This window comes from Lissotriton vulgaris, chromosome 11, assembly GCF_964263255.1.
Source record: "Lissotriton vulgaris chromosome 11, aLisVul1.2, whole genome shotgun sequence".
Classification (NCBI taxonomy): Eukaryota; Metazoa; Chordata; class Amphibia; order Caudata; family Salamandridae; genus Lissotriton; species Lissotriton vulgaris.
Genome location: NC_141699.1, coordinates 179,126,738 through 179,143,767, shown reverse-complemented (window position 1 = coordinate 179,143,767; position 17,030 = coordinate 179,126,738). Strand labels below are relative to the sequence as shown.

Genomic DNA, 17,030 nt, shown 5'->3' with positions numbered 1-17,030 from the left:
GAAAATGTGGAGGTGAGTTAAAATGTTAGGAGCAACTATTTTGCATAAGGATGTATTTTATTTCTTCAAATACCAAACGTTAATCTTACTTTTGGCCCCTCTAGAGAGCACCAGCTCCTAACACACCCATCTATGAAACCCCGGATGTTCACATGACGAGTCCTCAGGAAGTAGTTGTGCAACAGCCTGGTACAAGCGTGGAAGATGAAGGGTCCCCAATGGATATTACCGACTCTCAAGATTTCAGAGGCGCTGCAGAGGATGGTGAAAATGTGGTGGTAAGTCAAAAAAAAATGTTAGGAGTAGACCCTTTACATGAACGTTTGTTGTCTTTCTAACGCTAACGGGTTGTCAATATTTATCTTTTGAACCTAGGATGAAACACCGAAAAGAACTGATGCCCAGGGGCAGACTGCAAAAGGTCGCAGCTTGAATCTGTCTTGTATATGCTGTGCAAACCAGACGGGGAGTTCCACAAATCCGGGGGCACCTATGTCTAAGGAGTGTGAAGAGTGTTCTAAGAACGACGACTCTGAAAAACCAACGCCAGGGTTCACCAGAGTTGGGTTCACCACTGAAGTGTTAAAGGTTTCGCAGCTGTGGTTGTATACACATGCGTCAAAAGGGACTATTACAGCCTGTGTTTCGGCCATCGTATTAACGACCCTGAACAGGGGGCGCACGAGTGTCTATCCGGATCATACAGAGACCGTGTAATCCGGTACATATGTAATATGCTAGACCCGTACAAGATGCATAAGCTGCTAAGGGTGGTGCACGGCCTGAGCGCTGAAAATAGTTTTGTCCATCCGAACATGCTGAAGATCATGATAGCGACAGTCAAGGAGATACGCTATGCCAACGACCCCTACGCAAAACTAAGAAGCATGCCAGGCACAGGTGTGTGCTGTGACAAAAAGATGGCACAGAGACTTATAGAAAGGCGCTTGTGTAATCTGTATCTAAAAAACAGAAAAGTGGTATCCATGGCACCACAAAGGCTATTTTATAATAGATAAATCCTGATGTATTGTGACCATATAGCGTGTATTTAAAGTAAAGTAGTAGAATGTTATACCCTAAAACCGTATATGTGTTAAACCGTACTTGCTATGTATACTGTGAAAAGATATGAAATCCCTTTTGTTTGTGATTTGGTAATACTCATTATTTTTAATAAAATGTTCTTACACAAAACAAGCGTCTTTCATTTCCTGTACTGTAATGACCGCTAACATGTCGGAGGGCCTGTTAAGAAAACTGTATTATGATACAAGAGGAGTTGGCAGCTTTGGAAGCGGCGCAGCTCTATATAGAAGGGCTAGGTCTGAAAAGGAGGCGGTAAGCAGAGAAGCTGTGAAGACGTGGTTATCAGGAGAGGAGGCGTATTCACTACATAAACCAGCCAGAAGACGTTTTAAGAGGCGCCCCACAATCGTTAATGCGTGTATAGATTATCAATGGCAAGCGGACATAATCAGCCTTCAAGATATAGCAAAACATAACGACGGCGCATGTTATATATTAACAGTCATAGATGTGTTGTCCAAGTACGCGTATGCAGAGGCGCTGCGTGATAAAAGTGGAGCTAGCGTCACAGCCGCTTTTAAAGCCATCTTCGCTAAGGGTCGTATTCCTCAAAAACTACAAACAGACGCAGGAAAAGAATTCTTAAACAAGTCATTTCAGAAATTATTAAAGCAACACAATGTTCAACATTTTGTAACACACACAGAGGTAAAAGCAGCGGTTGTAGAAAGTTTTAACAGAACTTTAAAGTCTAAGATGTGGCGGTATTTTACGGCCAACAATACATACAGATACGTGGATGCTCTACAGGCTTTTTTAGCTGTATATAATGTCAGTTATCATAGAACCATCAAAATGGCCCCTGAAGAGGTAACACCGGATAATTCGTTAAATGTTTGGAGAAATGTGTATGGGCCTAACTTCGGGACAAAGGTGAAGAAGTCTGTATTTAAAAAGGGTGATCACGTAAGGATTTCTAAACTGAAAGGAGTCTTCACGAAGGGTTACCAGCAGACCTTTAGTGATGAAATATTTATAGTGGAAAGTGTGGAGCTTAAGGAAGGGCTGTATATTTACAGGTTAAAGGACTACGATGGGGAAACGGTGTCTGGGTCCTTTTACAAGGAAGAGTTACAAAAGGTGCCCGATGATCCGAGCAGGGTGTATAGGGTTGAAAAGGTTCTGAAAAGGAAAGGTACAGGGGCTAAGAGCCAGGCATATGTCAAATGGCGCGGTTGGCCTGAGAAATTTAACAGTTGGGTATTGGCCAGCTCCCTGATGGGTGTGTGAACTAAAAGCCGCTGCGACGATGGAGACTTCACCCTTTTATATAACCTTACCATCCAACGCTTCTAAGGACATGTTCCCCAACAATCAGATTTCTAATTACACCGTCAAACTGGCTAAGGCTGTGGACCTGAAGGGGGACTGGGAGGTTGCCCTAACCGAAATACAATACCCTAGAACATGGAATACATTTACCGCTGCCGAAACCAAGTTTCACATCAAGAGGGAACAGGACCCCATGGGCATACACACATCCTTCCCACCAGGCTACTACCCGCACGTTTCAAGCATTATCGAAGCCATCAACAAATCCATAGCCAGTATAGAACCACATCCGAATATTCATCTGGTGTTAGATAATGTGCGAAGGAAGGTGTTTCTTAAATCCATAAATCGAAACACCCTATTTAACTGCTCAGGTAAATTAAGAAGGATTTTAGGGACAGTACAACATGTGAAAAGCCCCGTGGAACAAGATCACACATGCCCCGATATTAATGGGGGGTTCTACACGCTCTACGTGTACAGCGATATTGTGGAGTCTCAGAGGATAGGTGATAGTTACTCGCCGTTGTTAAGGTGGGTGCATGTACAGGGTGATAATAATACCATGGTCAACATACAATTTAACAAACCTGACTACGTCGCAGTTTCTAAAAACCATTTTGACACTATTTCAATTATGATCTACGATGATCAGTCTGAGCCGGTGGCCTTTAAATACGGGAAAGTTATTGTCAAGCTTCATTTAAGGCCTAGACACGACAGAGGGTATTAAGCAGCCATCATGGTGGTTATGAAAACCTACGGAGATCCGTCTATGTACAGAGACTATTACAGAAGTCAAGCCGGTTATGGAGGACCACCGTACTTTCAAGGTTCACCTGATATGTACGGGGCTGGATTAGGAGGATTCTTTAGGAGTCTGTTTAGAAGAGCTATGCCATTCCTGAGAAGAGGCTATGAAATTGCAAAGCCTCATGTGAAGGCGGCTGCCACGAACATTGCCCAGGAGGTAGTGGGGTCTGTTACATCGGCGGTTGCAGAACGCATGAACAAGCAACCTCAAGAAGGAGCTGGTTTGATGTATAAACCACGTGCGAGTGTCAAAAGGAAACGACGTGTTTCCAGACGCAGGGGCCCCCCAGCCCCCTATAAAAAAAGGAGGACATCTTCAAAACGCCCTCAGAAAAGGAGAACTCCAAGACGGAAGAGAGCTGCGAAGAAGCGAACCGGCTCTAAAGTAAATATTTTTTAAAGCCTTGTAAACACAGCCATGGCCTTCGTACATTGTGGATCTGGAGAGTGCGCCAAATCAGAGTTGGACTTGTTTAGTCTAAAACCCACGCAGACCAGCATTGAAAACAGCTTCTTCATGGAGGTGTCACCTTTAGCAGCATTGACACCGCTGGCACCTATAGAGTTTTATGTGTCAGGGGCCACGGATATGTATTTGGATCTCAACAACACTCTGCTGCATCTTATGTGTAAAATCGTAAAAGCGGATGGGTCCGACATTGACGATGACGCTAAAGTGGCACCAATCGCTTACCCTCTAGCTACAATGTTTAATCAAGTGGACATCACCCTGGGCGACCGACTCATCACCCAGAACGATAACATGTACGCCTACAGAGCCTACATTGAGAGCATTCTAAATTACAGTAGCGACGCCCTTGACACACAACTTTCAGCTGGTCTCTTTCACAGGGATACACACGGACATTTTGAAATCACAGCTCTGGATGGTGATAATAAGGGCTTTATAAAAAGAGCGGGGCATGCTACAGCCAGTCGTACCTTTGACCTCCTGGGGCGCATACATTCAGACCTCTTCTTCCAAGATAAACTGCTCATCAACGGAATTGATCTTAAAGTCAAGCTCAATCGTAACAAGGACTCATTCTGCCTCATCAACGGGGATGCAGAACAGTACAAGTTGAACATACTGTCTGCGAGCCTGTTTGTAAAGAGAGTGAAAGTGTCCCCGAGCGTCAGGTTAGCGCACGCCGAAGCTTTGCAAATGTCCAACGCCAAGTATGCTGTGGAAAGAGTAGCTCTGAAGGTATTCAGCATCCCTGCAGGTACCCGCTTAACACAACAGCAGAATTTATTTCTGGGACAACTACCAAAGCTCATCATCATAGGGTTTGTGGACAACACAGCTTTTAGTGGCACCTATGCCTCAAACCCCTTCAATTTTAAACACTACAACATCAACTACGCGGCGCTGGTCCATGAGGGCAATGTGATTCCTGCAAAACCCTACACCCCCAGTTTTGCAGCCGGTCATTACATCAGGGAATATCAAGGACTGGTTTCGATAACAGGAAAGCATCAAAGGGACTGCGGTGTAGCGGTGTCAAGAGAAGGCTATGGCCGTGGATACACGCTGTTCGCATTCGACCTGACACCTGACATGGAAGATGGTGATCACTACAACCTGGTCAAAAATGGGAATCTAAAAGCTGAAATACGATTCGCAGATCCACTGGTGGCTAATGTGAACATGGTCGTATTCTCTGTATTCGACAGCATCATTCAGATCAACCACGCAAGGCAGATTTTGTTTGACTATCTTTAAAAACATTTGTGAAATGGATACTGTGCAGATACGTGACTTCTTAAGCAGACATAAATACGCTAGGAAATACTTTTTGGGTGTTTTCCCTAGCGACGGTTTACCAGCCGAAATAGGGGCAGAAAGACCATGCACCCTAGTCTTTAACACAGACCCGCATGACCAGGCTGGGACACATTGGGCAGCAATGTTTATAGATGTTGACAAGGTTACGGTGTTTGACAGTACCGCAGAGTTCCCTGAGCACAGACTCTATACAACTCCTATATTCAAATTTGTGAAAAAAGCTGCAGCTGTGGTGGAGTATAACAAACTAAGGGTTCAGGATTCCATGGCCATCACATGCGGGGCACACTGTATTTATTTTATCAGTAAAATGTCACAGGGTCTTTCGTTTAGAAATTTCTTAAATCTATATCCAGGGGATCTTGTTAACAATGATATTATAGTTGCGAAATATGTAAAAGAAAACACCAGGGTATCGGTCAGACCTGTGAAAACAGAATATGTACCTTGTCAAAACTGTAAGGGTTTATAACAGTTGTATGTTTAATGTTGAACGTATAAAATAAAAGACATTATATTTTTTAAAAACATGTATTCAGACTTGTTATTTCAATATACATGCACCATAAAATGTTTTTTTGAAAGATGACTGAGACGGTTTGTAAAGTTATAACAAGGTGTTTATTACAAATATTTATTGAAGAAACATAGGAATAAAAATCACACACAATTAATCATAAATCCATGCGAAGGGTGATTTAGGAGCTGTCTTTTTTTTCTCGAGCTGGCACCGACGGTGCAGGAGTAGCCCATTTAGGGGATAGCCTTCGGACCTCAGAACCTGTAGGCGATGGCAGTAAGGGACTCTTCAAATTGTCTAGCAGTCTGCGGTGTTCATTATTACCAACGATCGTGGAGGGTATATTGAGTTCAGCAGCGGCCTGCAGAAACTGCTCCCAGCCTCGCGGTGCATTTTGAGGTGTCAGGATTTTGGGGTGTGTGAGACCTTTGACTAGATCGTACATATGCGACCCTGCAACAGGTTGGCCCTTGTAGAGAAACTCACCTAGCTCATTCCAAGAGACTAGGTCTTTAGAAGCGGCTAGTTTACTCATCAACATCTGCGCAGCCCCTCTGTGCCTTTGACCTATATTTTTTAGGAGGTCTCCAACAAAGGTATCTGAGGCTGTCGCATCATCGGGAGGCGGTTGTAGGGGCTGAGGGTCGGGGGCATGAGCAGCTGGTTGTTCAGAGTCTGGGGTATATAGAGTCAACTTGTTCTTTTCGGTATTCCACTGGGTGTAGTAATTTAAGAATTTTTTGAGAGTGTTGTTGTAAAGGTTAGCCTTGTCGTAGGGGTTTAGATCAGTCCTGCTCAAAATGTCTTTAATTTCAGCATCCAGGCGTAAAGTGTCATTTCTACGGATATCCCATGCGTTGTCCGTGGTGGACCCCAGCTGCTCCATTTGCTGCCTAGGAACCAGATACATTTTTGTGGCATGCTCCATCACTGACCCGTAAGGAGGCTTGTAATTACAGGTATAGCTATCCCCAGCAAGTTACCTATAAAACCTCCAGACTGTTTCACCAGTTTCTTCTTTGTTATGAGTGAGGCCCTTTTATTACTGAGCTTCTTGATGAGCCCCTTCTTCTTCTTCAGAACCTGTAACTGACGCTTTGATATAGGGACGTTGCCTTTTAGGGTGTTTAGGGCTATTTCTGAAATGGCAGCCACTAAATCGTCAGAAGCGGTGCCCAGGATGGCCTTTCGGTGTTGGGGGCTGGCTGTAACAAGCATTTTCAGGAGAGCTAAATTGCGGCGTAGGTGTGTAGACATGGTCACCACTGAGCGTTATAAGGGCTGGCCTGTAAATGGTTCTAAAAGACATCACCGCTGCTTTTTATAGGGCCTGGTCTTGGGCTTTGGGGTGTAAACTACAGGTAGCTCTGGTGGAAAAATATCAGCCCTTAGTCTATAGTCTTCTAGAGTTTCATTTTTTAAGTCTACCAACAGGTACCCGTGGGGTTTTGCTGTAGCGTCGTTAAAGGCCTCCATGAAGAAGTGTGTGTTTCCAGGGTACATCTGTTTAGCTATGACAGCTATTTGCTGTTTGTCACAGGGGTTTTTAAATAAAACAAGGTATGAAGCGTTGAGAGCTATAGACCTGCTGTTCTTGCCTTTGTAAAACAAATTCTGCACAATGTAGCAGATGCTTAGATTGCGATGATGTGAATATTGAGTAAAAGCTCTCTCTAACTCTGGATGATCACCACCTTCACGCATCAGATCATCAACAATTATCATATTTACAAGGGTTGGTGGTAGTAGCTCATCATCGTTGAGGTTATCCGGTATACCCTCTATAAATTTGATATGGGGGAACCGACGGCCCAAGTCTGTATAAAGAGGCTGCCAGCATGAATAAAGCCATACAATGTAGTTAGGGATTTGTGATAAAGCAGAGGCGGCATTTTCTAAGAGCTTTTTTATAAAATAGCTTTTACCACAGTTTGAGGGTCCTGCTAGCACGCAGGAGAACGGATGCTGCAACCTGGTGTCCATACTGTGGCGGCTGTCTCTCTAATGGACCTAATAACCATAAGGCAGTGTTTTATAGTCGATGGTTAGGACCCTTTTATCAAAAACAACTCGCAATGTTTTATGTAGAGGCTGGGTTGTGATTTCCCACTTCTTTTTAGATCTGACTATGCAGGGCTGGTTCACGACTATGGTTTTAGCATTCTCAGAATCGTCTGCTGTAGCGTATTCATGTACCAGATTCTTCAGACTATCAAAATTGATTTTTACAGTGTTGCTGACATTTAAGGTTATCCCTTTGACCTTCATACACACCTTGTTCTTGTTGGTCCGCCAACTGTATGTTTTAGGCCCTGAGGCGGTATATTCTTTTATATACTCATCCTTATCTAGCTCACTGGTTAGATTACCCAGATAATCTCCTAGAGGAGGGTCTTCATCCCCCGGTTTGCTCAGAAAAATCAAAGAATCTGTATTGTGATACAAGCAGCGATCCTGGAGCTTATCCATAACCCCGTAAAGCTCTAGACGAGCGTGGGCTGTCGTGAAGCAGGCTATGAAAATGTTTATGTTGTTACTCGATGTGGGGTACTCTTGGGCGTATTTCCAACACAAAGCTGCGGTATCGTCATCGATAAACTCGCAGCTGGACACCTTGTAGCAGGGGGCAAACAGGTACTTGAACAGTTCATCAGGGTCTGATATTAAAGTGGTATTTGAAAGGTTTGTGCGCTGTGCAAATTTTCCCCATAAGGAGTTGAGACAGAGTTTGGCTAACTGTCGGCGTGCAGGATTGACCTCTATCAGCTGGGGGCGTAAACGGATACCCTCGTGAGCGTAGTAGTCATCGATGTATTTCTGTTTTGCATCCTGACTAGTACACCATTCAGGATACCCTGAGGCCTCCTGTTTGTCTCTGAGAAACAAATTAATGTAGGGGGCAAAGAGTTGTGTTGTAGTGCTCTTAAAATGCCACACTTCGTGTACTCTACCGATCCTGTACCCTTTCTCTAAGGCAGTTTGTACCTCGATGCTACACCAGGTCCCTGTGAGCATCCTTTGTTCATCGGTGTGTCTGCAGCCATCAATCTCTTTAAGCATCGTACATGTTCGACATAGGGGGAACATCAGCTTGCCATCAACTCTGCATGGTAACACTGGGAAGTAAAGCTGCTTAGGAGGATAGATTTCACATTTGATAAGCCCAAAGTATTCGGATAGGGGCTTAAAATCTCTATAGATGATGGTGGGGTGACCCAATGGGTACAACTTCATCTTGTTCACAAAAGGGTACAGACTGGTGAAATCATAGTAGTGTATTTTCTCACCCTCACCAGCGACCTTGTACAGTTGTATGGCATTTGTACGCCCCCCAAATAAGGCATCGCGGGGCTCCAAAGGTGTGGGTAAATCATGAGTCTTAAGAAAAGCGCAGAGGTCTGTGTCGGTTTTTAACATGTCTAACCACTCGTGCTCCCAAAGAACTCTCATAGCAAAGCCCTGGTTTTCAACATACTGGGCCTTTGTCAGAGTACGCCTGTATAAGTGTTCAAATTTGGCACCCAGCATTTTGTTATACTCGTGGGGTTTGTAACACTTGGGGCAGCCGTGGTAAAAACAGCCGTTGAATTCAAAGGCTGTCGGCACACCCTTAATTACAGAGTACCCGTCCAGGTAATAGGGGCCCAGGCGGTATTCACCACCCTGTAAGGCATGTTGAATTTGTATGTCTTTCTTCTCAGAGACGTGCATGAGCCACTGGATAGAGGGGGTTGAATAACGTTTCTGTTTACCGTTATAGAGGTCTGGCGGTACTAGAGCGATAGTTTCAGGCATTAAAAACATGTGTTTGTAGATGGACATACACATGGATGCCAGAGTGACGTTTTGAAATGGGTCTATGTATTCGACCGCTTGCTGTATTCCAGGGGGTTTGGATGTCAAGGCCTTGACTTTCTTAGGCAATGTCTTAGGTTTCAAGTCCTTGACTTCTTTAGTCATAGACACCACAACATCTCTGAAGAGGTTACAAGCTTGCCGGAGGATCATTACATCAGCCTGACAATAAGCTTTCAACTCTGTTTGAAAGTGAAACTCCTTTTCGCGGTTTTCAGAGTACCACTGTAGAAAGCTCACATTCTCATCAGGCATCATGTATTCAACCCCGTAGCTGTCAGGAGGCGGCATGGGTCCCACATAATTTTGGTTAGCCCAGGTGTTAAAAAAGTGTGGGAAATAACCTTTACACCCTGGGAACCCAAAGGCCTTTGGCAGCTTGCTCAATTTCATGGGTAGGAAATTCAGGGTGTCTATGAAGCGTATTTTTAAAGGGCATACTGTCATCAGCATCAGTTTAGACCCCTGGGTTATGAGCTCCACCTGTATCTTTTCACGAATCATGTCTCGTAGAATAAAGAAGGAGTCATAGGCTTTCGAGTTGTGGGCGAGCATGGTATATCCTTGGAATTTGGCTTGAATGAAAGTGCTCAGGAAATCACCAACGCACGTTCGTCCCTCAAACTCCCAACTGTCGTCGGAAGTTAGATGGTGTGCGTAAATGTAGTTAGGCTGGTGTACCCCCGTCTCTTGTGTGCACTCTATATCAAACACTATATAGTCTTCGGTCTTGGTCTGAGGTGGACCTTTAACCATAAAACACTGATGGTTGGTACCGGCCTTGTAAGACACATGGCAACGGGGGCATATCATACCTTTGCACTTGTGATCCGTTGCAACATACCGCCCACACTCGCTGCAGTCCTTTTTAGGGACACATTTGAAAGATTTCTCGTGTATGCTCAAGCAGTTTTGCGAGCGACAAAACAGCCTACACGTGCTGCACCTCACCTTCAGGGTAGCATCTTCTATACAGCCAACCCTCTGACACATCTTACAACACATTTCACACTGGTGGTGTGTTTTATTCTTGTATATATGGTCGCAGTGGGCGCACACATACTTGGCCCCCAGAAAACCTTTTAGGTTCAAGATGCCGTAAAAATGATTTTCCATGTGGAGGACATATACGGTCTTGTTTCTCACAGGTTCCCCGGTTGTAAAGTACTTCCAGGAACCGCTGTGATAGAGAACTTTCACCGTCACGGCGAAATAGTTCTCAAAAAGACCTATATCGCCAAAGCCGACCATTCGGTCAGGAGGTATTTCAAGAACCTCATGGGCTTCAGCAGCTCTAGACATGATGACAGCGTCAGGGGTCTTGCGAGCCATCAGCAGACCCACGATGCTGGCCGCCAGACATGTATTGGCAGTGGCGTTGGTAAAATTGAGCAGCCACATCTGTTTCTTACCAATTATTTTACTGTATAGTACGCTCTTTAAGGGTCTGGAAACACCCCCCTCACGCCCCCGTACAATGAGGGCTATGACTCTAAAAGTGCCATAGGCGACTAGTTCCGCCTTACTCTGTAAAAGCCTTTGGAGGTTTTCTAAAAATTGCACAGCGTCAAAAACATCTCGGGTCTTACGCCTGGTGAACAACGGTGTGTCAAAACCCTGCCCCTGGAAGCGGAGTTGGAAAAAGTCATTAGGCCCCACATCGTGTAACAACCTTTCTATGAGCTCCTGCACAGCCTGATGTATAGCCAGAACACCATGAGTGGTTGATGTTATTTGGTGTAGGTTAACAAATCTAAACTCCTCATAGTGTTCTACGGCCCTAAACCTCTCTACATTGCGAGTGTAACTTCTAACACTCTCTAAAAACAAGGGCTCTGGGCCCTCATCAGTAGGAGTGTGATTTGTGGAGGTGTTCTCTGCTGTGTCATTTTGGGAGGTCATGGTGGGACCTGTCTCAGGGGTTCTTGTAAGCCTGCGGGTAGCGCATATTCTCGCCTTCTTCAGCTTATTTATTAAAAGCCGGCGTTGCTTTGTACTATTAAGCCACTTTTGGTTTTTTTTACGGGCCCAGGCTTTTCGAGATACCAAGCCCCAGCCTGTCTGAACAGGTAGGTCGCTGTCGTTGTTGTCTTGTTCATGGAGGCCTCCGCTACAGTTCCACCCCAAGGTCCTTCTGAATGTTGGGGTGCTTGGAGTTTTAAAGCCAGCCCCCCGACCCCCTTCAAATGACCGACCCTAGGTATGTTAGACCCTGCCCCTATGTATTGTCGGCGGTGAAGTGTTGGATTATATGCTTCAGGCGTTGATCTTGAAGCTGTGGTACCATGCTTGAAGGGGTCTAGGGAAACAGGTGTATCTTGTTTGAAGGGGTCTATGGAAACAGGGGTGTCTTGTTTGAGAGTTTGTGGGGCCCCCGATGGTCGTTGCTTGAGTAGTTTTAAGAACCGTACAGCCTTTGTCACTAACCTCTGGACCTTACGGCTATATTTTGGGGTCCTCTTAGGAGCAACAATGGCTGTGGGGGTCTTTAGGGGCTGGTACTGACATAGTCATGAATGTGTACCGTGTATATCGGCCACAGCCGCCTGACACATCTGTATGATCTCTTTTTTACACACCCCAACCCTTGCCACGACCAGATGTTGGGCCTCCCTCTTGTTCCTGAGATTGGAAAACCCCATATCCATTCTTATGATTGCACGGTTCGCCTGTCGTTTTAATTTGCGAACAGCCATCTGTATCTCTTTTACATGTATCTTCAATACCTCTTCTGTGTTTACAGACCCATCTTGTTCCTGCTTAGGGGGGCACACCTTGCGAGGTCTTATAAATGGTGACAACCCCTCAGGCCCATCTATACTGCCACCAGCTATGGCGGTACTGGACACAGGTCTGTACACGGGCATGTCCCAGGGGATGGACATGGCCCTGTACACAGGGATGGCAGCGGTACTGGCCTCAGGGTTGGACACTGTACTGTACAAGGGGTTGGCAGCGGTGTTGGCCTCAGGGTTGGACACTGTACTGTACAAGGGGTTGGCAGCGGTGTTGGCCTCAGGGTTGGACACTGTACTGTACAAGGGGTTGGCAGCGGTGTTGGCCTCAGGGTTGGACACGGGACTGTACACGGGGTTGGCAGAGGGGCTGGCCACGGGACTGGACACGGGACTGTACACGGGATTGGCAGCGGGGATGGCCACGGGACTGGACACGGGACTGGACACGGGACTGTACACGGGATTGGCAGCTGGACTGTCCAAGGGCCTGTACGCGGGGCTGGCATCGGGGCTGGACACGGGGCTGTACATGTGGATGACCGTGGGGCTGGTAGGGTCGTATGCTCCTGGAGGGGTCCTCGGGGACAGAGGGTCTGAGGATTGTGAGGAGTTGTCATTGTAATCCTGGGGCATAGCTGAAATATATGTGTTAGGGTGTGGTGCATGGTTACCTGTGTTCTGTAAGCCCTCTGTGCTCAAAGACCCCTGGTACACCGCTTCTGGGGTTCTACCAATGTTGTCTACCAACCCCCTCAACTCCTCAAGAGCGTGGCTATTCATGCTAGAAGGACTTTCTAGGGGTTGCGCATTACCACCTGTTGATACCCTAGGCTGGGCCTGAACACTTACAACAGGCTTTGGGGGTTGCTCAGGGGCGTGCACCTCTACATGCACAGTTATTTTATTAGCCACTGTCGGGGGTTTCAGGACGCTTGGTGGATTCTGCATTGTATTAGGGTTGCTGAGGGACTCTGGTAACGGGAACTTAGGGACCCCCGATTTTAGCTTCAGATGTTTTCTTGAGAGGCGCGATGTTTTAGGGGGTTGTGGCGGTGCCGCCTCTTCTACAACCACCGGTACAACTACCACCTCCTTGGGGCTCAAGATTGTATAGGCCTCATTCAAGGGCTTAGCATCCTTTTTTATAGATAAATCCAAGGGGTTAGCTTGGGGCTCAGGGGTGCTAGGGCTTTTCTTCTCAGGGCTTAAGAGCTTTGCAAGGCCCTCGTGGAGCACCGCCGTTGTCTTCTTTTGGTTTAAGGGTTCTGTTTGGGTGTCTGTGAACACCTTACAGACCTTCACCCTTTTTAAAGGGCTGGGGAGGTTCTCTGAGTCCCCATGTTTCTTCTTAAGGGAGGCAGGGCTTGTAAGCATACCGCCAGTGCTGGCCCCACCCCTGTGCAGAATAGATTGTTGTAGATGGTTGTTCAGCGTGTTGCTTGGTGTGTAGTACGTAGATAGTTTTTCCTGGCGTACACGCCTACTCATGACTTTTGCGCCGCTTCTGTTGTTCTGGACGGATGTTATGTCCGTTAAGGGCGGCGCCGACCTCTCTTCAGCAGCATGTTCCTGAGCCGCTTCTAAAATATAAACAGAAAAATATATATATATATTAGAGAAAGCATAAAAACAACACGTACAATCAACACCATCCTAAGTTCTACACAGTTACCTTTTTTATATAGGCCTTCCTACAACCAGCTGCTTTTACCTCTGTGTGTGTTACAAAATGTTGAACATTGTGTTGCTTTAATAATTTCTGAAATGACTTGTTTAAGAATTCTTTTCCTGCGTCTGTTTGTAGTTTTTGAGGAATACGACCCTTAGCGAAGATGGCTTTAAAAGCGGCTGTGACGCTAGCTCCACTTTTATCACGCAGCGCCTCTGCATACGCGTACTTGGACAACACATCTATGACTGTTAATATATAACATGCGCCGTCGTTATGTTTTGCTATATCTTGAAGGCTGATTATGTCTGCTTGCCATTGATAATCTATACACGCATTAACGATTGTGGGGCGCCTCTTAAAACGTCTTCTGGCTGGTTTATGTAGTGAATACGCCTCCTCTCCTGATAACCACGTCTTCACAGCTTCTCTGCTTACCGCCTCCTTTTCAGACCTAGCCCTTCTATATAGAGCTGCGCCGCTTCCAAAGCTGCCAACTCCTCTTGTATCATAATACAGTTTTCTTAACAGGCCCTCCGACATGTTAGCGGTCATTACAGTACAGGAAATGAAAGATGCTTGTTTTGTGTAAGAACATTTTATTAAAAATAATGAGTATTACCAAATCACAAACAAAAGGGATTTCATATCTTTTCACAGTATACATAGCAAGTACGGTTTAACACATATACGGTTTTAGGGTGTAACATTCTACTACTTTACTTTAAATACACGCTATATGGTCACAATACATCAGGATTTATCTATTATAAAATAGCCTTTGTGGTGCCATGGATACCACTTTTCTGTTTTTTAGATACAGATTACACAAGCGCCTTTCTATAAGTCTCTGTGCCATCTTTTTGTCACAGCACACACATGTGCCTGGCATGCTTCTTAGTTTTGCGTAGGGGTCGTTTGCATAGCATATCTCCTTGACTGTCGCTATCATGATCTTCAGCATGTTCGGATGGACAAAACTATTTTCAGCACTCAGGCCGTGCACCACCCTTAGCAGCTTATGCATCTTGTACGGGTCTAGCATACTACATATGTACCGGATTACACGGTCTCTGTATGATCCGGATAGACACTTGTGCGCCCCCTGTTCAGGGTCGTTAATACGATGGCCGAAACACAGGCTGTAATAGTCCCTTTTGACGCATGTGTATACAACCACAGCTGCGAAACCTTTAACACTTGATATGTCATCAGTGGTGAACCCAACTCTGGTGAACCCTGGCGTTGGTTTTTCAGAGTCGTCGTTCTTCGAACACTCTTCACACTCCTTAGACATAGGTGCCCCCGGATTTGTGGAACTCCCCGTCTGGTTTGCACAGCATATACAAGACAGATTCAAGCTGCGACCTTTTGCAGTCTGCCCCTGGGCATCAGTTCTTTTCGGTGTTTCATCCTAGGTTCAAAAGATAAATATTGACAACCCGTTAGCGTTAGAAAGACAACAAACGTTCATGTAAAGGGTCTACTCCTAACATTTTTTTTTTACTTACCACCACATTTTCACCATCCTCTGCAGCGCCTCTGAAATCTTGAGAGTCAGTAATATCCATTGGGGACCCTTCATCTTCCACGCTTGTACCAGGCTGTTGCACAACTACTTTCTGAGGACTCGTCATGTGAACATCCGGGGTTTCATAGATGGGTGTGTTAGGAGCTGGTGCTCTCTAGAGGGGCCAAAAGTAAGATTAACGTTTGGTATTTGAAGAAATAAAATACATCCTTATGCAAAATAGTTGCTCCTAACATTTTAACTCACCTCCACATTTTCAAACCCCGCGTCGGCTACTCTGACATCTTGAGAGTCGGTAATATCCATTGGTGAGCCCTCATCTTCCACGCTTGTACCAGGCTGTTGCACACCTACTTCCTGAGGACTCGTCATGTGAACATCCATGGTTTCATAGACGGGTGTATTAGGAGGAACTATGGATTCTTCCTCATCCTCCAACTCCAAGAGCATGCTTTGCTCACACGCCAAACCGTCACTCGAACACTCGCTAGAGCTGCTGTCACGCTTAATCAGGGGCACCCGGCTCGGCCATTGCTTAACAAACCCCCAGCCAGAAGGTTCTCCTGGTTGAGCATTCTCCTCCATTACCGAAGGTCTGGTTCTGTAAAAGCTACTGACGGGGATCAGTGAGCCACCAAACCAATGTTTTCTCTCAAATGGTTTGTAGCTCTTCCTTTCTGCCATGGTGACCCTTCACGTTGTCCTGCGGCTGCTTGCTACACCCGGCTCCTGACCCCTGCTTATATGTATTCATAGAAATCAACACCCCTAAAAGAGGCGTATACCTCTACACCACAACAGGGACACATGGCCATAGGGCTGCTTTGCCACGCCTCTACCCCCAAAAAACAACCCGCCCCCCTGTGACTCATATGCCCCCTTCCGGGACACCTGCTGGCCCTTGTCAACACACGATCCACCTGTCACTTGTTTGAGGTCAGCAGTTTAAGACCAGGACTGTTTAAGACCAGGCATTAAACAGTCCTGGTCTTAAACTTCTGGCCTTAAATTTGACAGCTCTGGCAGCAAAAATGGACATGCCAGGGAGTGGCTGGCAGCAAAAATGGACATGTCCGGGAGTGCTCAGGCCTGGTCTTAAACAGTCCTGACCTTAAACTGTCAAAAATAAGACCAGAACTTTAAGACCAGACATATCAAAGCTGTCAAAATTGCGACCAGCCATTTGCGACCAGAGCTGTCACTTTTGCGACCAGGATTTTTTGATGGAAGGTATCCCTTCTTACTACTGTGAGCTCTTTTCTTCATTTCAGACAGTGATTGGTAAAAGCAGCTTATTGTTCATCACATAGGCGAAACCGAGGCATTACCAATATCTGGGCATTGGTTGCACCTCATTGGTACCAATTTAACACCTAAATGTAGGAATAAGCAATATAAAGGTGACCTGTTAATCTTTGCAAAGGCTTTCTCACATAAAGTATGGGGTTATTTTTCAGTCATCCCTTTATAGACGTTTATTTGGGAGTGAGAGACAGAGTGCATACAAAAGATTATATAGTGATAGTGAGTTAAAACTACCTCTTGGTGTGTTTAAGAAACTTTATATTTTGACTCAAATTTGTAACATGTTGTTTAAATATATTAATATCAGTACAGTTCCTTCGCAACCGTAGGAACTGGCCAATGGGAAGGTTGTTAAGTAGTGCCTGTACATGGAAACTTGAGTAGCTAAGTAAAGGGGTACGTGCCATTGGTTTCATCTAGAAGGGGTTAGTTGCTGAGTAGATAGGGAC

At 45.6% G+C, this 17,030-nt stretch overlaps 1 protein-coding gene across 1 annotated transcript; it reads right to left on the bottom strand.

Annotated features, from left to right (window-relative positions):
* Positions 1-11,848: 11,848 nt before the first annotated feature.
* Positions 11,849-15,960, bottom strand: LOC147679492 (uncharacterized). Its single transcript, XM_086942456.1, has 4 exons — positions 15,523-15,960; positions 15,257-15,430; positions 14,574-15,159; positions 11,849-13,653 (listed from the first exon to the last, which is right to left on the bottom strand). The coding sequence occupies exons 1-4, from the start codon at positions 15,958-15,960 to the stop codon at positions 11,849-11,851; spliced, it is 3,003 nt and encodes a 1,000-aa protein (XP_086798582.1).
* Between the last annotated feature and the right edge of the window lie 1,070 nt (positions 15,961-17,030).